General features: G+C 36.6%; 1 protein-coding gene across 4 annotated transcripts in view; it reads left to right on the top strand.

Moving 5' to 3' along the window:
- Positions 1-4,698: 4,698 nt before the first annotated feature.
- The window catches only part of SRFBP1 (serum response factor binding protein 1), a 61,311-nt gene continuing 39,826 nt past the window's right edge, over positions 4,699-26,183 (top strand). The window contains exons 1-4 of one of the 4 annotated variants that reach the window (XM_037028939.1): positions 4,699-4,882; positions 5,573-5,765; positions 16,069-16,171; positions 17,212-17,284. In XM_037028939.1, coding sequence (XP_036884834.1) covers positions 4,847-4,882; positions 5,573-5,765; positions 16,069-16,171; positions 17,212-17,284 — 405 coding nt within the window. In that variant the 5' untranslated portion in view covers positions 4,699-4,846. Of the gene's footprint in view, positions 4,883-5,572; positions 5,766-16,068; positions 16,172-17,211; positions 17,285-26,183 lie in introns of those variants that run through there. The other 3 variants (XM_037028930.1, XM_037028950.1, XM_037028960.1) reach the window with 3 other exon arrangements.

Here is a 26,183-nt window from a genome sequence, read left to right as displayed (position 1 = left end):
ACTCTCTGGTCAGCTAACAGCAGCCCTTCCTTGGCTCACTTTTTTCCTATGTTTCTGGAGAGCCAAAGTGGAGGACCACTTAGGGTCTCTCCTGATGCTTCTGCTTCCCTAAGTCAGTCCTTTGTTTCACTGCCCCAGCTTTAAAATAAACAATCTCCCCAAATCACCTGGACTGGTGTTGTTAAATTTTTCCTACATAAAGTCAAGAACCCACACAACACAGGCCAGCCTGAGGCAGATCCACTCCTGGTTGGTCCCATCCAGTGACAAAACAACACAGTGTTTCTATCTTTGTAAAGTTCAAAACAGTTCTGCACTATGTGTAATTTCAAACTGTTTTCATTGGTCTTACTTGAATAGATGCAAGGTTTCCTTTCACATTAAAAGTCAAGTCTCAGTGTTCAACTCCCTTGCTTTCTAGTTGTTATGGCTTACAACTGTCCTCAGCCATCAAAGACGGAGTTGCCTTTAAATGTTGATTAAAGTGAACCAAAGCCTATCATTATATTGAAAATCATTCTGAATTGTGCTTTAATAATGTTTTCTGAATATAGCTTTCAATTATTATGGGCTTTGTTGCATAATCTTGAGCCTATCCTGGGTTAATTGGTAAACAAAATAAATAAATTATACATGAAGAAATTTATACTTTATAAAATACATTAACTTATTAATCACATTTTATAAAATGTATTAGCTTATTAATTATTGATCATTCATAAATACATGAATGACACAAAATTAACATGGGCATCATAAATTATCAATATAATTTATGACATTCTCATCACAGAATTGTTGTAAAGCTGCCACCAGTGATTTTGTGTCAAGAGACCTGGATTTCCCTTTATACCTTTATGGCCTCCAGCACATTTGCTATTCATAAGATATGAGTACCTCATAGGTACCATGCCTATCTCACAAAGTTACAGTCGAGATCAAATGAGATCATGGAAAACAGTAACAGTTTAAAGTATTGAGAGGTAAATATTCATCAAGAACTCTCTCCACACTGTGTTTTCATTTAATCATCAAAAGTATCCTATGAGGCTGATTATCACTCCCATTTCCACAAAAAAAGAAACCTTGTTGCACAGAGCTTACATAATTTGCTCAAGGGCACACAGATATTACGAGATAGAATTAGAATTTGTTATCAGCTGGTCTAATCCCAGAGCCAAAGTTCTTAGCCAAAATACTAAGTTGCTAAGGGTGGTCTCCATCCCTAAAGATTCTGTAAAACTTGGCTGTATGACAGTAACTAGCTATTTCAAAATATTAACACCTAAAATTCCAAGAACATAAACTTTTCCTTAGATTTCCTAGACACATTTATGAACAAATCTAATCAAAACACTCCATAAAAATTCAAATGAAACTTCGACAAAAATATGTTAGAGAATTGAGTTAGAAAACCTATTAGCCAGGTGACTTGCCAATTACCAGTCTCCTATACAGTAACTAGTCATACCCTTCAGTATGGTTTATTTACACCTAAACATAGAATATTGAATCTTAAATCCATTAATAGTTCAACTAGTTCAAATAGATTCATTATTATTTAACGGTTCACTTCAAATCAAAAACAGAAACCTGAGGAGTTAATCTTAGATATTAAAGAAATAAAACCAGATAAACCATTTTTCTCCTAATTCAGAAAATGGTACCACGATCCATTCATTTAGCCTATTTTCTTTAATATTCCAAGTTTCCACTGCACTGTGAAATTCGGAGAACAACACTGCCATCCAGGGGATAGAGGCTTGAAAGTGCAGAGACGGAATAACAACAAAAATGCAGAAGTTCTCAGGTGGGATTGAAGCACTTAGTTGTGTTACAATCTGTTGGGAGGTGAGTTATTAATAATAGTTAAAATACTAAAAATTGAAAGTATGCTTTAAAAAATACAGGATTTCCAGTAACTTTTCCTGACTCATTCAAGTAAGAGAAAGGTGTAGTACTAAAATCACCTTGTTAGTTGTGTTGATGGACAAGTTTTCACCCAACTTTTCTTATTACAAACACTTGTGTAATGAGTGTTCTTGTACATGCATCAGGAATTTGTACCAATACAACTGTAGTATATTTTTCTGGAAGTAGAATTTCTAGTTCAATGGTAAGGGTATTTAACAGCTGTACTAAGGTGGTATTAACACAAAATAAACCACACATAATTAAAGGGTACATGTTTGACACATGTGTACAATGTGATATCATGGCCAAAATCGAGAAAATGATCATGTCATAACTCAGAAAAGTTTCTCTCTCTCTGGGTATATGTCACAGTTTATTCCTTTGTCGGTTGAATGGACATTTGAGTTGTTTTTATTATTTGGCTATTACAAATGAAGCATCTCTGAACATTCGTGCACAAGTCTTCATATGGATATGGGTATTTCTTTATTGATCTAGGAAGGGAATGTCTAGATCATATGGCTGATGGACACACAATTTGAGAAACTACCAAACTTCTTCTAAAGTAATTAGAAGAATTTTACATTCCCACAAATGACGCATGAGAGGTCCAGTTGCTCCACATCGTCACCAGCACTTGATATAATCAGACTTTTAAATTTAAATTATTCTAATTGATTTCTAATATGAATTTGTGGTTTTAATTTACATTTTCCTCATGATGAAGAACATATTTTCATGTGTTTATTTGCTATCCACCTATCTTTTAGTGAAGTATCTGTTCAGATCTTTTGCCCATGTGTGTATTGGGCTGTTTGTTTACTTATTGAATTTGGAGAGTCCTTTATGTATCCTAGACAAAAGTCCTTTATAAAATGTGTTATTTGCAAAATTTTCCCCTTCATCTGCAACTTCTCTTTTTACTCTCCTAATGATGTACGTTGACAAGTAGAAGTATTAACCTTTATTCAATCTAATGTATCAATGTATTTTACAGAGATTCTGTTTTTGTTCTGATATCCAATGTTTCCCTAACCCTAGGTCGCCAAATTTTTGTCCTATGTTTTATTTTATAAGTTTTATAAGTTCCAAGTTTTACAAGTTTTATTTTATAAGTTTTATAAGTTTAGATGTATGAAGCATTTTAAGTTGTTCTAGTGTTTAGTGTGTAATACAGGTCAACGTTACTCTTTCCCATGGATGTCCAATTGTTTCAGCACGGTGTTTGAAGAGACTGTTTCCCCTGAACTGTCTTTGCAACTGTTGAAACTCAGTTTTCCACATATGTGTAAGTCTATTTCTCACTTCTATTGTTTGCTAAACATCATAAGTTTAGCAGTAATCTAGAAATGTATAACACAATTTTTGAACATGCAAAATGATAGAAATGGCAGTCATTAGGCATGGTAGATAAGGAAAAGATTACTTTTGAGATAATTTTCTTTTCTCAAAGAAAGTGAGTGTTATGGATTGAATTGTATCCTGCCAAAATCCGTACATGGAGGCTCTGACCCCTAATGTCATGGTATTTGGAAATAAAACATTCAAGGAGGTAACTGAGATGAAATGAGATCCTAAGGGTGGAGTCCTAATCTAGTAGGAAGAGGAAGACTACACCAGAGAAGTGTCTCTCCCCGGTGCACAATGGCAAGGCTACATGAAGATACAGCAAGAAGGCTGCCTCTGCAAGTCAGGAAGGGAACACTCACCAAAAATATCCCGGGTAGCACCTTGATATTGGTCTCCAGCCTTCTGAGCTGTTAGAAAATTAATTCCTGTTCCTTAACACCCAGTCTGTGATATTTTGTTATGACAGCCTGAGTAGAAAAATAGTGGGATTTCAGCCCTGGGGCAAGGGTCCTAGACACCGGTGAGGGCCTGTATTAGCTCCACCTGTATTCCTGAGATGAGGGAGTAGCAGATTAAGTACCAAATTAAAAACATGAGAGGTCAATAAACACCATGGAAGAAACTTTTTCCTACTTTTTGAATGAGGGGTTCTGTCTGCATTCTCATTTTGCTCTGGGATCGGCAGATTACAACCAGCCCTGGAGTCCTGAAGCAGTGGTTGGCTCCACCTGGGCCACTCTGGGCAAGACACCTGGCTTCTTGTAAGGTCACATCTGAGTGATAGTTCCTATCTCATTCGATTTCTGTGACTATTTGGGGCAATAATTCATGCAAATAATTCATTTGGGCAAATAATTCATGTGTCCCAGCACTTGATTAATGTTAACACTCAGTAGTACAGGTGTTACATATTAATTAATGTTAGCTAATTTGGATACGTTATCTATCGTTTCCTCTGCCTGAAAGCTAACACTTCAAAATACCCATTCCCACAGAAGGCAGCAAATGTGCATTCTGGTTTTTGCTTTAAACATTTATTACCTAATTAAACTTTATTACAGTGCACAGGAAAATATGTTCATGTCCAGGTTATAATGTTAGGCTCAAACAAAAAAAATGTTGGAACCGTAGAAATGTTCCTACATAAATACCTGGAGCAAAACCCGGTGATTCAAGTTGTTTTTACAAAAACTACCTCCACTGGGACATAAAAACCAAGGTCATTACAATGCAGGCTCAGTCTACAATGAATATATTCAATAGAACACAGTCAGCATCCTGAAAATCTCCTACACGTGGCAACAGACAAACCTCAGAGCCCACAGCACATCACCCGCCCTCGCCTCGTCTCCTTAGGAACGCGTAATTCCGGCGCGTAGCACTCTGCTCCGGAAGTTGTTGTCCCGCGGTTTCGTTCTTTCCTTCAGAGTCAGTATCTCTTTTATTCGTGCATAGGTCAGCGCGAATGGTTGATGAGTTTTGGGCTGATGAGGCCGCCGTTGGGAGGGCGTGGTGACGCAGACGCCGTACGGGAAATGCAGTTCACGTGCCAGCAGCAGCGGATCTTCTTCCTATCTCTGCCATGGCTCAATCTGAGACTCTGAACCTCAATAACGAGGTGAGCACAGAGAGCTGGGAACCTGTGGGACTGACGTTTAAGGCCCTCGGAAGCGGTCTTTTGCGTCAGTCTGAAGGGCGGGTGGTCTGGCAGGGGTGAGGGTAGGGACCGTGGCTGACGGAGCTTGATGGGCCCAGGCTGGTGTTCCAGAACGCGGAGCCTGGCAGCGGGAACACTCCTTCACGGTTTCTAGGTGACTAAAGCAAGAAACTTACCTCTGGATGTCAGATTTAGGACTCTGGGGAGTTTATTTCATGGGTATATTCTGTGTCCTCCTCTGTTAAAGGAAACTAGTGATGTTATAGTAGTGCCTGTCACACAAGGATGTGAGATTTAAATTAACTGTCATATGTGAAATGTTCGCACAGTGTCCAGCAGTTAATAAACTCTCTATAATACTTGCTTCAGGTAGCTTCTGCTACGAAATTTCTAATCTGGAAAAAGCTTGTGTGTTTTATGAGGATACGCGCCTCCAGTATCTCATATTTTTCCACCTACTGTTCTATTTCTTTGCTTCTGTTTACAGCTCAACTTTTAGTTGTTTGTACTGGCTGTCCTCAGTTCTCCTCTCGTTCTTTTAAATCCAGTCTTACTAAACATTTGCCCTCATCACCTCCACTATAAAATGCTGATGTCACCAGGCTACCATTTCTGCCACCATTCTATTTCCACTTTCTGGTTCTATTGAGGGGAGTCCTAAGTCATCTGAAGTCTGAAATTAAGCTGGAAAAGCAAGGATCAAATGAGGATTTCACAGCCACAGTGAAGGACGTTCTTTATCTTCTTTATTCAGTGAATATATGTGTCTACTATAAGCAACTCACTTTTTATATTATACAGTCATGTAAGACATACTTTCTATTTTCAAGCAACCTGTACTTAGGTAAGCAAGGCAAGCAACACTCACCTATGATGCAGATAATGCCCAGAAAACTAGTAATACAGAAAAGTTTACAAGGAAAGCAAAATGAAGTTCTTGGTGTTTAAAGGTATTGTGCAGGAATTTCAGGCAGTTATTCATCGGAGGGAAAGAAGGCACTCCCGGCAGGTGGACCATTATGAGCATGGAAGGGAAGTAGGAAACCATTAGATAGCTCTCCATTGATGAGGACTTGTGGGATGAAGAAGGAAATGAAAATGAAATCTACTACTTCCTGCTGAGATACAAGCTGGGATTCCAGCTTGGCAGAGGAATACAGGATTTATTGGAGAGGGAAGTTCCAAACATGTGTAGCATATATTCATAAACATCTGTCAAGCTTGTGCTAGTTCCAGGAAAAGTTTTTTGGCCTTTTTGTATTAGGTTACCAATGGAGTGTAAAAGACCTTAATTGGAGTGATGTCCCTGAGAGTTCACTGGAAATACTAGTGAGTTCCTGTTCAATTTTGTAATTACTCTGAAAGTAGTAATAGCTTATACCACTCCTAATTTAACCACTTTCTTTTACCACTTAGCTCATTTCCAGGCCTGTTCAAAGTAATTAAAATTTGACCTTTAGAAAGTCTTCACTAATTCACCTCAGTTTGGGCTTACGTGTCTGTCTATTCTTTATGCAGCCAGAGTGCTTTCTACTCTGAAAGTACTTGTTTATCTGTTTCTCTCTTTTTGTGTGTATGTCTTTCAACTAAAACATGTGTGCGTGTTTACTGGATGACTAAATGAACTTATCAGATTAGGAAGTTTACATGTCTCATGCTAAAGTAAATCTTCCCGTGTTCTAGTATGAAGGTGGGAAAAAAATGATGGAAGGGATTATAATTTTAAATTAATGAGAGAAAAACTGCAAAGGGAAAAACAAATACAGATAAGTGTACATAAAATTTGAAAAGCATTCCAAAAGGAAAAAAAGAAAGACAAAATCAATTAGGAAAAGAACTAAGGCAAATATGGCAGATAAATGCCTAATGTCATTACTGTAAAATAGCTCATGAAAATCTAAGAGAAATCATCTTATAGAAAATTGGTAAAAAGAAATGAACTGACAACTGCAAGGAAGAAATGTGTCTGAAAAAGAGTTCAACTTCACTGTTATCTTTCAGATCTTTCTTATTATTTTTCGTCACCATCCCTGTCCTAGTCCCAAGTTGTATTTCCCTCCAGCCCTGCTGTACTCGTCTCCCAGCTACTTAAACATGGTTCTTCTCACCCTCCAGTCTCATCTCCACACTGCAGTGGGAGTGCGGTCTTCAGAACTCACATCTAACCACGTGACTGCCTGCCTTGCTTAAAATCGATTTGGTGGTTTTTCTATTGCTTTTTGGTAAAGACCTATCTAAATAAGGCCAGTCTCCCCCTCTTCTGTTATACCACTCCCCAGCCCTACACCCGGCCCCTGTGTCTGCACTACAACTGCTCTGGTCTTCTTCCATTATCATAGCACAGCACTCCACAGATCCTTCGCATATGCTCTTCCTTTCAACTGTTTCATTCGTATATTTCATATTCCTACTTGTCACTTTCTCAGGGAAAGCATTCTTGACTTTCATTTACCTCCTGTGAGCTCTTGTAGGACCATTTACTTCTTTTTAGTGCTTGTAATAGTTGCTTAAGGTGTGTGTATGAAAAGGTGTGAGAGATTTCTTATTTTCTCTACCTGACTGTAAGTTTTTGTTCTGTGTGGTATCCTCAGTACCTGTCTGTTGAATGAGTAGTTTGAGGAGTCATTTTAACAATAAATTAGCTCTCTCTAACTGAGACCCAGGGATGTATTTTAGGGATCTTAAAACTGCCTGTAATTGTTAATTAGACACACGACAGGTATGTTTCTTTGTGGGGAAAAAGAATCCTTAGGTGTTTATCAGATTCCCAGACATCTGTAAATCTCTGGTATTATCTTTGGGATGTTGGTACTCATATCTGTGACTTATTTGATTGGATTACTTATAAATTTTTGTTATAGTTTTTCTTTTAAAAATTCCAGTATATTTAATTATCCAAAATGTCTTTTGTGAAAATAAAAGCCTGCCTCCAGAGGCACGTGTTCTGCTCACTTTCAATGTCTTCTATCCTTAATAATTCCGTTCTTTTAAAAAATGTCCAAGTATACAATTAGGCTTACAGTGTTGGAATACTTCCTGACTCTGGGTCCTTAAAATGTATTAATTCTGAAGTAATGTAAAATTTTACCTTTTTAAAAAATAAGTTGTCACTTTTCATCTTATGGTTATTTAATCCGTGCTTTATCTTCACTAGTACTTTAGTTGTACTTTGAAGGGAGAATATTTAACTGACTTCTTATAGCAACTTCCCTAACCTCTAGCATAGCGCCTTGTCCACAGGTAGTAAAAAGCAAATACTAGTTGGACAGATGACTGTACGGATAGCTCAACTTGAGTCTAATATTCAAGTGAGGTGGGGGGGCTCTCCTACGTGCAGATTTTTTTCCCTGCCTTTTCATTAGAACTACAGAAAGGATGCAAAATTGAAAACAAGTTATGTTGTTTTTTTAGTGCGTAATGAATTTGCAAAACCAGAGTTGATTTTGTTCCAGTCATCTATTTCTTTGGGTAGCAATGATATATAAAATCAGTATTAGGAGATGAAACAATCTGATAAGGTACTTTAGTTCCATACAAGGCCCAAGCGCTTTCTATAAAAATGACATATTTTTTCTTGATAGCAGATTACCAACAAGCCCATTAGAAAGGGGGGAAAATTTGGACAACTGTAATAGCATAATCAGTAAAATATTTTTTAAAGAAAGTTGCTTTTAATTTTCTATAAGGTAGTAAATGTACAAGGAAAATGATTTGTCTCCACATATTATAAAAATTAAGAACATCAAAAACAATATTTGTGTTTTCGAAGTTGCAAAGCTCCTATTTCATAACTGAGTGGGTAATTATTTTTAATCGTTTTTACTGAAATAGTAAATCAGGGTCCATCCATAAGAAGAGAAACTTTTGATTTGTTTTTTGTTAAACTATTCTGGGAAGTGTTGCTAGGTGGCAGCATATTCTCAGTAATGATTAAGTTGTAGCTAATTACCAAGCAATGTAGAATTTTTAAATTTTTGCTCATTGGAAGTAAAAAGGAAGTATAATTAAACTATAATGGCCAATTAAGTCCTCGGTATAAAACCATAATTAATTTTGTTAACTATGAAATTGTTCAAATACATGGAAAATGATCTGACAAATGTCCTTGTAATCTATTTCCTGTATTTAGCAAATGTCAATACTTTGCCATATTAGAGTGCTTAATTCCACCCACGATATTTTCAACTTCAGAAGTAATTATTACTCTTTTAGTGTGTTATTTTTTCATCCATAGTTTTCATAATTTTAGTAACATATATACCCATACATATACCCACTGTTGTATTTTTTTAAACTTTGCATGTCATATCCTATGCATAATTACTCTAAAAGTCACTTTTTCCACCATTTTTAAGGTTTATCCATGATAATACATGCAGATCTGTCACACTGGTTTAAAATACTAATTTGTGCCCTGGCTGGTGTGGCTCAGTGAATTGAGCCCTAGACTGCAAAGCAGAGGATTGCTGGTTCGATTCCCAGTCAGGGCACATGCCTGGGTTCCAGGCCAGGCTCCCCAGTGTGGGAAGCGCAAGAGGCAACCACACATTGATGTTTCTCTCCCCGTCTTTCTCCCTCCCTTCCCCTCTGTCTAAAAATAAATAAATAAAATCTTTAAAAAGATAAAGTAAAATACTACTTTGTGTATACTTTGTATAATATTTTATCTCCTATGCAGCATTTTGTAAGAACACTACAATGAATAGTCTTGTGTCTAACCTTTTGCAATTGTTGAGGGAGTGTCTTCTACCTAGATTCCTAGAAGTAGGATTTTATTAGGTATTGATGAAGTTTTCTCTGGAAGGAGTATACCAGTTTGCATTTCTACCAGTAATGCATGAGAGTGCCTATTTCCTCACAGCCTCACCAGCAGAATGTGTTGTCATAGGTTTTTGTTTTTGCCAGTCTGATAGGTGAGTAATGAATAACCAGAAGTTTTAATGTATTATAAGAAACACAGCCCTGGCTGGTGTAGCTCAGTGGATTGAGCGCGGGCCTGCGAACCACACGATCGAGGTTTGATTCCCAGTCAGGGCACATTCCTAGGTTGCAGGCCAGTTCCCAGTTCCTGGCGGGGTACACACGAGAGGCAACCATACATTGATATTTCTTTCTCTCTCTCTCTCTCTCTCTCTCTCTCTCCCCCTCTCCTTCCCTTCCCCTCTAAGATAAATAAATAAAAATATTTTTAAAAAAAGAAACAGATATACTCAGATTTTTCTTAGCACTGTAAGCTCCCCTATAACAGTATTAGCTCTTGAAGTAATTGTTTTCTTCTAGTCATGAATTTTTGTTACAGGTTAATTCAAATGAATGGCAAAGTCAGTGCTTTACCAAGAGAAGCTGGCTAATTGACTAGCTAGCAGAGTCAACTAAGAGTCGACTTACCCATTCCCCAAATCCCATCCAAATTGCCAGTTATGAGAATAATCACAGGGATGTAAAGTACAGCATAGGGAATATAGTCAATAACATTGTAACAACTATTTATGTATGCTGTTAGATGAGTACTAGATTTACCAGGGTGATACTTTATAAAGTGTATTAATCTCTAATTATGTTGTACAAGTTGTATGTCAACTATAATTGAAAAATAATTTTTAAAAATGGAAATAACCGAAATAGGTGTTTAAACACACCTATTTTAAACTTTTAATAAAAATATTTAAATACAAAGAAATCACTTCAAAGTAGTATTTACTTTGTGGACCAAAGTTTGCTGTCAGCTTTGTGGATTGGAAACTTGTTCTCATTATCATCCCCAAAGTGTAGCTCATTCTGTCAAAAGCAAATTCACATTAACCATAAGCTTATAAGAGACTATATTAAGGAGAAAGCCTGTTTATTAAGAAATATATCTAATGTAGACAGTGATGCTCACATTGCAAAACATTTTTTTTTCTGTCTCCTGATCTACATTGGCTGCTTGGAATATAGAACCACAGGGAAGGTTTTAATTGCATGATTCAGTGTTGGGCTGTGATGCATCTGTCCCTATAATTGAGTTATTCTAGTACAATTTGGAATCTCCTTGAGTTGAACACAGCCAGCCAGCTTTTGGTCTTGTGGTTCTCTTTTTTGTGCTTATGTTCTCTTCCCCATATGCTTACATGGTCTTTTTCCAAGTAGGTATGTTAGCTTTCCACCTATTTGAGGTGAAATTTCTGTACCATCTATCTAAGGAGAGATTCATGTTACATTATTATGTTTAGATTTTACCAGATTAACTGAGGACCTCTGTATGTCTAGGTTCACTTAAGTGTGTGTGTGTGTGTGTGTGTGTGTGTGTGTATGTTGTATTAACTCTTCTGCTCTTGGAGATTATATTAAATGCATTCTTTTCCTGTTAGGAAGCTCTTACCTTAGGCTTCTCAGTCTTGGAGATAATGATCATCCAACTTGTCCTTTAATTTCTGTCTCCAAACTCCTTCCTTCCACTTTTCTCTCACTTTGTTTCTTCTCTGTCAGCACATTTTGTATCCATTATTATGCCTCCTTGCTCACATTTCTATCCTTCTTTCCCTGCTAGATGTCATACTCTTATTGTATTTCTAACAATGATAGTTCTTTTTGCTTTTGGTTGGAGAATTCATCAAAGTGTATTTTATGACTTTCTGATGGTATTGTTGTTGTAGTCCTGTTTATTGACTCCTGGTATCTGTCAACCAGCATTACAATTTGGCACCCCTTTTAAGTCCTAGTTAAAAGGCTGTTGGTAGCTGTTTCAGTTTTGCAAAAGTAAATTTAAACACTTGGAGAAAGCTTAGGACTTGGGGTGAGCAGTTGTGAGAGAAATAAAAGTATAATTCAATCTTTACATAGTATACTTATTTTTTACATATACTGAACTTACCAGTTTTTCTCCTGCTTGTACGAAAGTGCTGAGAAAGTTAACCTAGAAAAGCATTTTTTGACATTGGCATGAAAGTAAGTACGTGAAACATTCCCTTTGCTTTTAGATTCCCTTATGCAGTAATGACAAACATAGTACTTCTTAAATTGGAATTTTAAAATTGGAGTCTAGCTTTCCCATGATTGGAATGTAACCGAGGACCAACTCTGCCCACTGCTTATTAGTTAAGTTTGGTTAACAGTGGTTAGCAAATGGTATATAATCTTATGCACCTGCATGCTACAGCAGTTAGAAAAATTTGTTAATATATTTTAAGGCAAACATTATATTAATTTATTTTATGAATTACTTAACTTTCATAAAAGGTATCATAAACCTCTCTTAAGCTGATAATGAAATGTAGCAATCCTTTTTTCCCCACTTAAACCTATATTAAATGGCTCTTTATTTATGCAAGTATGATTTTCTTCTAAATAGATCTATCTTTGAAACAGATTCCAAAGAGATTAACATATTTAGTGGAAGAGAAACCTGATTATTCTGTTACTGTATTCTTCATTTGAAACCATGACTAGATGCCCTGGCTGGTTGGCTCATGTGGTTGGAGCATCGTCCCATAACCCAAAGGTTGCTGGTTTGATTCCAGGTTAGGTCACATGCCGAGGTTGTGGGTTTGATCCCCAGTCGCAGCTGGAGGCAGCTGATGGATATTTTTCTCTCCCTCTCCCTTCCCCTCTCTAAGGAAAAAATAAAATAAACCTTTAAAAAACAGTGAATGAACTGCCACTCTTCTGGTCATTTATTTAACAAATATTTACTTGACCCACTTAACTGTATGTTATTCACTGTGATAAGTGTTAAGAAACAATGTTGAGTAAAGCAAGATACTTGACTTTCACTGAATTTATAATTTACTAAGAAAAAGGCATTAAATATAATCAGATTAAAAGTAAAGTACTAACCTTAAAATAATATTCATGATAAGTTCTGTAAGCGCTCATAAGTACTTTTAATTGGGAATTTTGACTCAGGGAGGCCAAAAATTTTAAAAAAGACTTTACTGAGAAATGACAGTTGGGCCAAAATCAGAAAGATAAAATGTCGACAAGCTAACGTGGGGAGAAGGAGCATACCTACCAAAGGAAACAGCACATGTGAAGTCTTGGTGGTAGATGTGAGCGTGGTAAGGGTGAAGGCATAAAAGGAGCTGTGTAGCCATCCTAAGAGCAGAACCATTGAAGAGAGTTAAACAAATGTGCAACATGACTTCTGTGTGTTACAGATGTATTCTGACTTAGTTATGGGCAGTTGGAGAAGGGCAAGAGTGGATGTTAGAGAAACAAGTTACCAGCCACGACAGCTGGGAGGTCAAGCTAGGAAAAAAAAATGTGGTATAGTTTAAAAGATAATTAGATAAAATTAACAGGACCTGGTAATAGATTCATTGTGAGATTTAGAAATGAGAGCTATCTGTAATGAGCCTTAAGTTTATAACTGAAAAGGTCATTCCATTCCTTGAAACATGAAATACCAAACAAGGGGTCCAGTTGAGGGTAAGGAACATGGATTCAAGTGTGAAGTGGAAGTGACTTTTAACTGTACTCCAAAGGAACTGTCAGGTAGGCAGTTGCATGTTTGACTCTGGAGCTGAAAGATCTCAGCTGAAGGTAGCAGTTTTTGACTCATCTTTGTTTAGGTGTCAAATTGAAACAGTATACAAGCACGCAATCACTTCAGGCTGAAAGGTGTGTGATGGAAAGTAGAGGTGGCCTAGGACTGTCCTATGAACAGTCCTTTAATCACACACTTGGTGGCTAAGATTAGAGGTGGATGAGCCTTTCAAAGAGGACCAAAATAGAGTGGTTAGAGAGGCAGAAGGAAAACCAGGAGAGTGGGCTACCTTGTGTCACGGACACCAAAGAATAAGTGTCTGAAGGAGGAAATGGTCAACAATGTCAAATGCCACTGAGATTTCAAATACAATGAAGTCTGAAAAATTTCTTTGGATTCCGGGGTGTTTAGAAATCATTGGTGTTTTGGACACCACAAACTTAATTCCACAAAGTAGAATCATGTGGCACATACAAATGGATATAGTGAGTTTGAACATCTCTAAAAGCTTGGCTCTCTGGCAGGTGAAGACGGGATGCCCCTGGTGGACTTTGTAGTGAAGCTGTTTTATTTGTCTTGTCTTTAATGAAAATGACTCAAGTGTAGTAATATCAGTGGGAAACATTCATTCAAGAGATTGGCAGTGCTGGAGTAAATGGATAGTGTATAGTAGGGGTTCTAGGATGGCGGAAAGGATGGGATCCAGAACAGTTAAAAGATTAACCTCAGATACATGAATGTAGGATTGTTTTTTGTATTGCAGCTTTATTAATGGAAGAGGGTGGGTCATGCAAGTAAATTAATGGTACTAGAAAGGTGACGGTTCCCGTCTGATGTTTATTTTCTCAGTGAAATTAAAAGATCAAAAAGAATATTAGATATTTTTAAGAAGCCAGGTAAAGGTTTAAAATAGTTACTATAGAGTGAGTTGACAAAAAAATATGTAGGATTGCTAGGAAGTATTATATGGGCTCATTTGAGGTTAGTTACGAATTTATGGTAGATAGCATGTATCGAGTATTTTCTGGCTATTGGGGTGCTGTGATAAAGAACTAAACATGTTACTTTCATTCAGGATTAGCTAAAGGGATTGCTAACCATTGGACAGTTAAAGGTATTGGCAAATGTTGATCAGGTACCTAAACTGGGTAAGAGGGGGAAAATTAAAAGCAAAGGGGTAACTTTCAGGAAAAGTATAGGAGTCAGTGAATTGCTGATCCCAGTAAAGTCGGAAACTCTTGTGGCGGGTGGAGCTGATAGTTGTAATCTAATGGAATATTTGAACCGATCATTTTAGAAATGGAATGGTTATGTGATGATAAGGACTACTACAGTGTGACCATTTAAGTGGTGACTGAGATGGAAGAGATTAGGTCATTAGAAAAGAGGAAGTCAAGAAGTGAAGATACATTGGGGTGCATTATCACGTGGGCATCTACATCACCCAGAATGATAGCAAAACCTAGGGCAGAGGGAAATTATAACTTGATTGTCAGTATCTTCAATGGAATAGAGGGGTGGATGGTACTCATGAAAGGTAAGAGAAGGTATTACAGCCAAATGCAAGAGCCATGCAGAAATAGGATGATCTCATTATTGTTCTTTTGGCAAGAAGAATTTGTAGGATTGTGTTGCCAGGCACTCTTGCAAGGCACAGAAAGCACTACGGAAATATTGCAAGTCCCCTCTCCTCTAGGAGCTCATAAACCACAGAAAAAATCAGCCACAATGATTAATGACAGTGAGTGAAATAGATTATAAGTGCAAAGTTCCCTTGAGGGAACCCCAAGGATGGAGTAGTTTTCTCTAACTGAAGAAGGCATTGAAGGTTTTACAAGAAAGATTATATCTAAACTGAATTTTATGTAGTTTCTAAAGTAGAGGAGGGGAAAAAAGACATTACAGGAGGAATTTTAAGAAGTGTGGCTCTTCATATTGATAGACAAAACATGGACTAAAAATGATAGCATTCCATTGTACTCAGTACTATTATAACATGTAGTTCTTTATCATTAGAATATTGTCATCTCTTGCCCTATCTATCCGTCTGTCTGTCTGACTATCTACCTACCTACCTGTCTATATTTTTGTTCTTGGAATTCAGTATATTTTCCAATGGAATGATTTAAAGCATGTATCACTGTGTATTTGAGCACATACAATGTGCCCTTGTGGTTTGGCTATTTTTTTTTAAGGTATGCCTCAAATAATTTATTGCTAAAAATACAATGGAAGGGGTACTCTATAAATATGATCACTTTCACGCGTTTTCTTTTGTTAACACATTCAATCAAATTAAATTTGTACCATTACGGGTGAAGCTCTATTTTAAACCACAAGAATACAAAGATTAATATGGTCTCTGATCTTAGTTTATAATGTTTCAAACCTAACAAGATATATAGTAAGTATAATATTAAAACACTGATCACTGGGAATGCTGTGACTTTTTTAAAGATAACTTTTTCTGTTAAGTCTTCAGACACATTTTAAAAATGTTGATGTATTTTTTTATTCCTTTATTCACCGTTTATGGAAGAAGTGTGATTTCCTCAAACAATGAATATAGTTAAACAAAAATGTGGTTAAAGTGGCAATCTTAGTCTACATTATTAACACTGAAATTAAACTGTGTTCCTTCTTGAATTAATCGCTTTTATAATTCTGGCTTTATTCTTTAAAGGTTGTGAAGATGAGAAAAGAAGTGAAGAGAATCCGAGTTCTGGTTATCCGAAAACTTGTCAGGAGTGTTGGCAGACTGAAGTCAAAAAAGTTAGTCATTTAAAGTAATGGTCCTATGACTAATAAAATGTCAAAAGTTGTTTTTATTCAGTATTTCTAAATTTGAGGGTGGGACATAGAGGAATAATTAAATATCTTACTCATACAGCACTTTTTAAAAATATTTAGAGAGGATCTGAATGAGATGGAATGTGCTGTGTCAGCATGTCCTTACATGGTGTGGACCAAATTCGTTTCAAATACATGATGAATTCTGCTGCTGTTTTTTCAGAAGTCTCTTTTTGGCTTTTTCAGAATGGAAGACCTTGGGGGTTATGCATGTATTTTATGTTATTAGAACTTATTTTAAGATGATGTTATAGTTTAGCAAATCTAGTAATACTTTGAATCAGTTATAAAGACTTTATATAATTTTATTTCTTGAATTGCTAATTACTTTGAAATCTTCAGTACCTTGGGAAGTATTTACCAAAGCACTGTGTTCCATCTGATATTTTGAAGAAATATTTTGTATTTTCAGTGACACTGGTATTAGAAGAAAAAGTGTGTTGTTTATAGTTCTTACACTTTAAGTATGCGAAGTTTTCCAGTGTGTTTTGTTCCTGATTAATTTCTTGTGCTTTCTTTAATAAATGTTTCAGAAAATGACCTTCCTCTCTATAATTAGATAGCTAACATCTCTATGTCTTCTGATTTCAGAGAACACATTTTTTCATTTAATAAAATTGTATCCAACTTTTAACTATAGCTTATGGAACTTAAGTTAAATACAATGTGCTATTAAATGATTAATTAAAAAGTATTATTTATTTAGCCTTCCCATTAAGGAATTAGAAGGCAAACTGTTTTATCAGTAGTAATAATCATTAATATTATTCCAAGACAACACTTAACTTTGCTAAAAACTTGGGTTTACTGATAGAAATAGGATATGTGTTGAAAAGGGGGAAGGGCAATGCAGAATGGCATTGCTTGCTATTTAGAGATTATGCCTTTTAAAAGGAAATAAAAAGGCTTTTCATTATGTTAATGAATTTATAATAAATGCTCTATCTGGCTACATACTGTAATGTGTTTTTTGTAGGGGTGCTGAAGATGCACTGTTAAAAAACCAAAGAAGGGCCCAGCGATTACTTGAAGAAATTCATGCCATGAAGGTAAGGATGTGTGTGGGTGGGTGTGTGCCTGTGTTTCTACTCCTCATCTCAGCCTGCCTTTTCTGTGTGTGTTTGTTCCTTTTTGAGTATCATTGCAAGTTAACTCAGACTTATTTTATGAGTCTGGTGAAGAATGTAGCACATTTAGAAAATTGTAATGTGTTTAAGCTTGCTTTTTTTTTTTTACTGAATTTGTTAAAGTGCTAGACTAATTTGGGTTAAAACTGTGCCAGACTAAACTCATCTATGTTTAATAATGCCTCATGCCTAGGGTTTTTATTTTTACTGTAACTTTAGGCATGCAGACTGAGTTCAAGAGTTAGTGTTCGTGGTGTTTGGTAATACGGATGGGGATACTGGTGGCCGACGTCATGCTTTGCCTATTGCCAGCTCAATAAATTTTTGTGTGGTGGTGTCAGCATTTTACTCAGCTCTGCAGTGACTCGAAATGAAATTAGTGTTGGGCCAAAATGATCCATATTTTTGTTTCTTTCAGCCAGACTCTTCACTAGTATAATTTTTAGGTCTTCTCACTGCTCTTACTTTGTGGAAACTTTCATTTACCAAATGACATACTATTAAATGTCTGGGAGACTGTTTTATGGCAGAACTTAAAAACAACATTTGGTACTAGCAATTATCTTAATTGCAGGGTCACTTTGCATGTATGTTTGACTATTATATTTTGGTATAGCTTCCAAGTTTTCAGATAGATAAAAGAGTGATTGAGTTCTGTAAAAATATTTTAATTGAGTTAGATTATCAAAGCCTCTCACCATTGTTTCCTTTCGAAGAGATGGTAAAAGATTTTATAGGTCAAAGTTACTTATCACAGTTAATCTAAGTGGAAACAGATGTAGGACATGTTTTTTCTTTGGTATGAGGTGTTTTTATGTATTTACTTTTTTGTGAGGTTATTTTTATTCACAGGACTGCAAAATTTGTGAAATCCATTTGATGTATCTTTTCTAAAGTTTTAATCCTCTTTTTTTTCCCCATTCAGTCAAAATATTCTGTTTGCCTCCTCATTGCCATTGTGTTACTTGTATTACACATTATTTAGAAGTTTTCCTGTACCTTTTTTGTCCTCATGAAATCCTGTGAGAAATACAGTCTTCAGAGATTTTTGTTTTGAGGATGACTCTAAGATAGGAAGTTATTATATATCTCTTGTGCCTTTCACTCTCTCTTAACCACCGTCCTTGCTAAATTATTACATTCCTTACCTAAACTTTTTCCTGTAATTTCTTCTGAATAGTCATTTTTGTAGTCCTAAATTATTCAGAGGCTTTGAGCAGCTATATAATTGCTAATTTTATTTTGACATGGAAAAGATACATTATATACGATAGGCCTATGTGCACTGTATGAAGACTATGAAAACAAAAGATATTCATTAATCTTTAGAATACTTCCCTTTTGTAACTGTCAATAATGGATTTCATTTAATCAGAGAAAAGTTGTCCTGTTCGATCTATGTGCGAAACTTGTTTCCTTCTATTCTTAAACCTCACCAGCAATAACAGATCAGATCCAGTGACAAAATTCATAGGTTCACAACATTGCTGTGTCACATCCATGGTTTTTTTGTGTGTGTGATTATGTAAGACCACAGTGGAATAGTCACCTTGTAGGAAGCTAAAATGCATAGCCTATATAATCCTGGAATTCATAAAATTGATATATGTGTGTATTACATATTCATTCCTTAAATTCTTGGCAGTGGATAAGATAGTCTGAACTGGATGCTGTGAATTCAGCTTTTTTTATAATGCTGTTTAAAAGCTGAATTAAGCCCTGGCTGGTGTAGCTCAGTGGATTGAGCGTGGGCCTGCGAACCAGAGGATTGCGGTTCGATTCCCAGTCAGGGCACATGCCTGGGTTGCAGTCCAGTTCCCTGCAGGCCAACTCCCAGCAGGGGATGCACAAAAGGCAGCCATACATTGATGTTTCTCTCTCTATCTCCTTCCCTTCTAAAGATAAATTTTTTAAAAAAGCTGAATTAAATTTAAATATAAAAACAAGAGAAAAGGCGTTAAGACTAAGTAAGGTGCTTTCCTATGTCAAATTTCCCAAGTCAAATTTTATTCCTCATTTATGATTCTTTTATGAAATTGGTCTACTTTTGTAAAATAAGCAAATACATAGATCTTTTTTTAAAGTGAAAGGTCATTTGTAATTTCTTCAAGAACTGTTTATCATGTACATGGGAGTATCAAAGAAATAGTCACAGAACAGAACACTCACAGTCTCAATTAAATTTGAAGAAAAACCTCTACTTATTCGTTTTTCCAGATGAATTTTTTCCTTGGCTCATATACCACTACATTTTTATAGTCTTGTTCATGACATACTGTCCTATACTTGCTTTCTATGATAACAGGGTATTTTGTTGCAAGATGACTTCCTCAAGGGGAAAACCTGAGATATTTTTAGAAATGGGAGTTTGTTTTTTCTGGCCAAGAAAAATGGCGGGGTGGAGGGGCTGATCTTTATGATACTATAAAATCATGGGTTCCAATTTTATAGACTGAATACCCGTATGAATGCCGACTGTGCTGCCTTTTCTAATAGTATTCCTGTTTTTAACTCTGATACTAGTATAAACTTTGATTTCCAAAACAGTTCCTTTTTATTGAAATTAAAATAGCTGATCAACTTTTACAGGTCACCAAATTATTTACCTAGATAAGGAGATAGTAAAATTAAGGCAGACAGTAAAATTTATATAAATACACAAGAAATTCCTCCCTCAGTAATAAAGGTAACAAATACATCTAGCTTTTACTGAGTATTTACTATGAGCCAGATACTATATTTGTTAGTATTTTTGTATGAGGGCTTAAACAGAAATTTGCCGTAAGGTAAAGATGCCTCATTTATCCAGTGTTTTCTATTCATTACCTGTTGAAGTAGATATCATTATTTCTGTCTTACAGAATAGGAAACCATGGCTTAAAGAAGTTAAGCAACCTGCCCATGGTCAAATAGTTGTTAGGCTTCATAACTGGTTATAAAGCTAATGGCCTTGGCCATTTTACTGTACTACTTCAGTGAAATCAGAACTTCTGAAACATATCTATATTCTACTCTGCTAGAGATTGGATGAGGTAACACAGTAAACATGTTATGTGTCCTCCATGAAAAGAAAAGGCCCAAAGGAGATGTGCAGCATGTTTTCTGATTATTTAATTCCTCACATCTAAATACATATATCCACTTAACTGCCTCCTTTTTGTTAACTTCCTTCTCTCAGAGGCCGGTATTTTTCTCTATGCTGAGTATTCCTATACAGTGAGGACTTGAGTATTAGTCTGTGAGACTTTGGTCTGTCCTCTACTCTTTATTTTAAACCTCTCCTTTTGTTTTATTCTTTTCTAATTTTACATTCTCAAGTCTTTATTATTACAAGCATCCTTTAAGTTTCTGTCAGCTGTTAGGATCACCTTGTCTCGTGTTCCTTCATGGCCTCTTTCCAAGTGGTTATTGATGGGTCACAAATAGGAAAAGTGATGTAGATTATGATCTGTGGAGGTATTGCCTAAAACCAAGTAAACTGTTACATCATCAAAATAACATAGTAACTATATCATATCTTTTGAGTTTTATCACCACAACTCTGTAAAATATGCACAATCATATTTCAGTGGACATTTATTTATTTATTTATTTATTCATAGAGAGAAGGGAAGGCAGGGACACATCAGTGTGTGGTTTCCTCTCATGCACCCCCTGCTGAGGACCTGGCTCACAACCCAAGCATGTACCCTGACTGGAAATCAAACTGATGACCCTTTGATTTGCAGGCCAGTGCTCAGCCCACTGACTTGTTTAGAAGGGTTCTAGGTTGTGCACCCCTTGGATTGTAGGCTTGTCATATACAAGGAGGGGACCCAAAAAACCCCAAATTATCTTCTGGAGGGCTGGCTCCTTGTTCAGGCTCCCCCTACTAGGTGAGTGTTCTAGGAATCCATCTGTATCAGAGTACCAGCTGGCATTGTTGTAAGAGGCTGCATTCTGCTTAAGTGATTTTTTTTTTTGAAGTTGCTTTCAGTGCGTTTGGCCATTTCATGATGGGCGATTTACAAGCACACCTGCCCACACCTGCTAAGTGTTCAGCAGTTTTTGACCAAAACCTGTGCCTCACCCTCCCTAATCACTTGATCTTGCTCCAAGTGATTTTTGTTTGTTTGTTTCCTTGGATGAAAAAGTCCTAAAAAAAATGGTTTGCCCTTGTGAAAGAGGTAAAACAAAAAATGGCAGAAGCACTGAAAAACACGAAAATTGAGTTAAAAAACTGTTTTGAATGGTGGAAAAAACATCTCAGTAGGTGTATTGCATCAGATGGAAAGTACTTTGTAGGTAAAAGAAGTTTAAACATGTAAGAATAAATACACAGTTTTTTATAAATAAATTCCGGGTGTTTTAGGGTCCCCCCTTATATATGATATATTATAGTTTTGTGATATTTCTGGTTTCATATACTTTTAAAAAATTATTGGAATCTTGTCTATAATTTCACATATTTTAATTTCGTTAGTTTCTTTTTCATATGAGTACTTAAAAAGAAGGTTGCCATATTGGTAAAACGTGCCTCATTTATCCTGTGAGTGTACTGTATTAGTTGCTTCAAATTAACATTTGATTCACTTGTTCTATGAAAGTCATAGTGTTAGTAGTAGTATTAATCAAGATTGTAATTACTTTTGAGTTTTACCTTTCATTTGTAAGCTAACACAAAGAATTATATTATCGGCCCTGGCTGATGTGGCTCAGTGAATTGAGTGCCGGCCTGCACACCAGAGGGTTGCTGGTTCAATTCCCAGTCAGGGCAAATGCCTGAGTTGCAGGCCCGGGTCTCCAATAAGGGCATGTGAGATGCAACCACACATTAATGTTTCTCTCCCTCTCTTTCTCCCTCCCTTTCCCTCTCTAAAAATAAGTAAATAAATCTTTAAAGAAAAAGAATTATATTATCAAGTCAGGCCCACATATTATGTAGATATTACCTAGAATCTACTTTTTGATATTTTCAGAGATACGTGCAAATCATAAGGCACAGGTAAAGCAATGACAGATCTAGGAACATGTGATTCCACAAGGTCCTTCCTTTCTACATCAGACTTGCACTTTCTGGCCCAGAGTATATGAGATCTCTGTATAGGAAGTGAAGTTATTACCTCATAGCAGAGAGCATTTAGAATTTGAAACTTTTCCATTCTGTACCCCAAGGTCCTGTAGCTTACTTACATAATATTCTCCAGTGTGCCGTGCCTTAGAAATCCTTGGATTCTGAGTTTGTTTACTGTAAACTTTCTTGACAAGGTGATATCCTGTCCACAGCATTCTTCAGATAAGGACTTTCTTTATAACAAAAGTCATTAGTCTGTTTACCAGGAGGACCAGTTATCAGCATATTAACAGGTAGACTAAACTCCATCACCCACTTGTCCCTGAGTTTTTTCTCCTGGTAAAGGAAGTGGTTGCATCCCAGGACAGCTGTTTTAATGTTTCCTTCTCTAATGTGTAGTTGCCTTCCTTTGGCTTTTTTTGCCCTCTTTTGTGTGTCTCTCCAATGACTTGGAAAAAACTTTCAACTTAGAGAGAAATTATACTGCTACAATATAGCGATAATGCGTTGTAATACATCTAGTTTGTCCCTTAACTGGTGGTTATGCTGAGTTCCAGTCACTTGGTTTAGATGTTGTATGCCAGATTTCTCCATTTTTAATGCACTTTGCTATTTGCAGTAATGAAGTAATGTGTGAGATGATAATTTTGAGACCGAAACTGAATATCCTGTAGTTTTTTCACCCAGTGACTGATGCTGTATGTCTTAATCAGTTAATTGTCTCTGCTTCTCTGCTGGGATTTTTAAATTTCTCTGACAATATTTTAATTCATTGAGAGGTTGGTTGGTTTGTTTTCCATTTTTGAAGATAGTGCTAATAGCCATTTTTTCTTGTGGAGAGGAAAAATTTCTCTATTTCTTGGTTCTCCTATGCTAGGTAATTTTGTACTGTACTTCGGACATTATTCTAGGTTTGGTTATTTTTCTCCAGTGAACAGTTATTTCAGCAATTAATTTTTGTGTCTGGCTTTAATTTCGAACTAGATTGAGAACAGACTGACAGCTGTCAGGGGAGAGGGTTGCAGGGCTGTGTGAAAAAGGTAAGCGGATTAAGTAAAAAAAAAAAAAGGAAAAACTCATTGACACCATCAACAGTGTGGTGGTTATCAGAAGGAAAGGGGGTGGGTCGAGGTACAAGAGGGTGAAGGGTAAAGGGTGCATAAATGGTGGTGGAAGGAGACTTGACTTGGGGTGGTGAACACACAGTACAATATACAGATGATGTATTATAGAATGGTACACCTGAAACCTGTATTATTTTATTAACCACTATCACCCCCAAAAATTAAATTTTAAAAAACATATTTTGGGGCTCGAGCCCTCAATTCATATCTTTTGTCTTTTTAGTGAGCTGCTCTGAATCTGTTTCTTACACGAGTGATTCAGGTTTAGGGTTCCTGGTATGGTTCTTTCTCCTGCTCTCAGTGGATAAGATCATTGACTTCCCTCTTCAACAGGCTCTGCTGCCACTGCTCCTGAACTCCGCAGACTGCAGTTAGCCTTGGGCTACATACACTCTGAAGAGTTGGTGACTTACTTCATAGCTTTGCATCTTCATAAGCTTAGACTCCCAGTCAGAGTCTGCGTTCTTCCATTTTCTCTCCTTCATCTTCAAGTGAGCTTTTTTTATAGTATGTCCAGGTTTTATGGTGTGATTGTTTGAGGGGAGCAGAGTGGGGAGGAACCTCATATCTATTAGTGTTTTAGTCTGTCATATCCAGGGATGGAGGTAGCCAGTGTTGCAAGAAACTAAGTATCTAAGAAAGACACTGAGCATGCCAAGGCACTGTAAACTTAGGACTTAGAGACTTGGGGTCGGTAAATGAGGAAATACTGCTAGTGAAGGTGGAAAGGAACCAAGAGTGTGTAGTACCTAGGAAACCAAGTGAAAAGACTTTCAAGAAAGGAGTGATGAACTAGGTGTTTTTGTTGATGTTGTCACTCTTGTTTTAAAATTAGCAAAATTATTTTTGAACTGTAAACTCATTAGGTTATAATTATTGGTAAGTTTCAAGTCATGGTTCCTCTGTGGTTCAGCCTACATGACAGAACTGTGCTACTAAAACCAGAACTGTTTTCTGTTTCCATGTGATCCTAAGTATGCCTTCTCTCCTTTTCCCCCTTCCCCATCCTGTTTCTTATCTGTAAAAAGATGTTTAAATCTCTAAAGTCCGAAATTGTTTTCATAGTCATATTTTCCTCCTTAGGTCTGAAACCTAGAACCTACAAGCAGCGGTCCAAGTGTGGAAGAGGCAGGCTGTTTATCTTTCTTATTTATGCTCTATACGCCTTGGACATTGTGGTCTTCTATGGCTATAGGAGCTGCAATAAATACTGTAACATATGAATTCTCTTTTATAAATCTGTAGTTTATTTAGATTATTTTGCTCTAACGTATTACAAAAACCAAGTAATAAATAATTGTTTGGAACCTTTAGGTAGCCTTAAAGATTCCCAATAACAAACTTTCAACTTAGGATAGTATTTTTACTAAGAGGTAACTAAATAACAGACTCCTGTAGAAGAGTTTAGGCAGTGCAGGTACTGTCTGCAGGACCATTTAGCTCTTTGGTTCTGTCTGCAGGACCGTTTAGCTCTTCTTTTCTACTTGACCCATCACATTTTTTCTCTATTTGTTTGCTTTGCTCTTACTATAGTTACTGGTAATACCTCTCCTGGTGGACACATTATTAAATAGATAACTTAAATCATAAGTAATTTTATAGACTGAACAATATAAAATTTTTTTATTTCATAGAGAGGAGAAGGAGGAAGGGAAAACAGGAAAGAAATATTGATTTGTCGTTGCAGTTATTTACACTTTCATTAGTTGATTCTTGTATGTGCCCTGACCAGGGAGATCAAACCTGCAACCTTGGTTCACCAGGACAATGTTCTGACCAACTAAGCTACCTAGTCAGGGCCAAACAATGTAAAATCTAATGGCTACTGCACTAAATGAGATCTGAAAAATATCTGTTGGACAGGATGTTGCTACATGTTCAGGTAGTCTTATTCACTGTTGGTGGGTATGAAAATTGGTATACCCTTTTCACACAGACATTGTGCAACATGTTACAATTGACTGTTTCTACTTTTAAGAATATACTGTGGCCCTGGCTGGTGTAGCTCAGTGGATTGAGCGCGGGCCTGCGAACCACATGATCGCGGTTTGATTCCCAGTCAGGGCACATGCCTGGGTTGCTGTGCAGTTCCCAGTTCTTGGCGGGGGATGCACAAGAGGCAACCATACATTGATATTTCTCTCTCTCTCTCTCTCTCTCTCTCTCTCTCTCTCTCCTTCCCTTCCCCTCTAAGATAAATAAATAAAATCTTTAAAAAAAGAATATATTGTGAAAAAACACTTAAAGCATAAGGATAGATGAGAATATTTATAGAAACTATACTGAAAATTATATATTGTGCTTAATGTTGTCCTTTAAAATTTTTTTTAGAAATCACTAAATTACAGATCATAAAATTAAATGTAGAGAAAATGAAATAAGACAGGGGACTATGTGTCCACTTTAGAGTTATTTTTTAAAAGATTTTCATTTATTTTTAGAGAGCGGAGAAAGGAGAGAGAAAGAGAGGGAGAGAAACATCAATGTGTGGTTGCCTTTCATGCACCCCCTACTGGAGACCTGGCCCACAACCAGGTGTTTGCCCTGGTTGGGAATCGAACCAGCCGCCCTTGGCTTCTCAGGCTAGTTAGTGCTCAATCCACTGAGCCACACCAGCCAGGGCTAGAGTTATTTTTATTTTACA

This window comes from Sturnira hondurensis, unplaced genomic scaffold, assembly GCF_014824575.4.
Source record: "Sturnira hondurensis isolate 20B ecotype Veracruz unplaced genomic scaffold, ASM1482457v3 Scaffold0001509, whole genome shotgun sequence".
Taxonomy (NCBI): domain Eukaryota; kingdom Metazoa; phylum Chordata; class Mammalia; order Chiroptera; family Phyllostomidae; genus Sturnira; species Sturnira hondurensis.
Note: the sequence above shows the minus strand (reverse complement) of the source record. Positions and strands in the feature narration are given on the sequence as shown.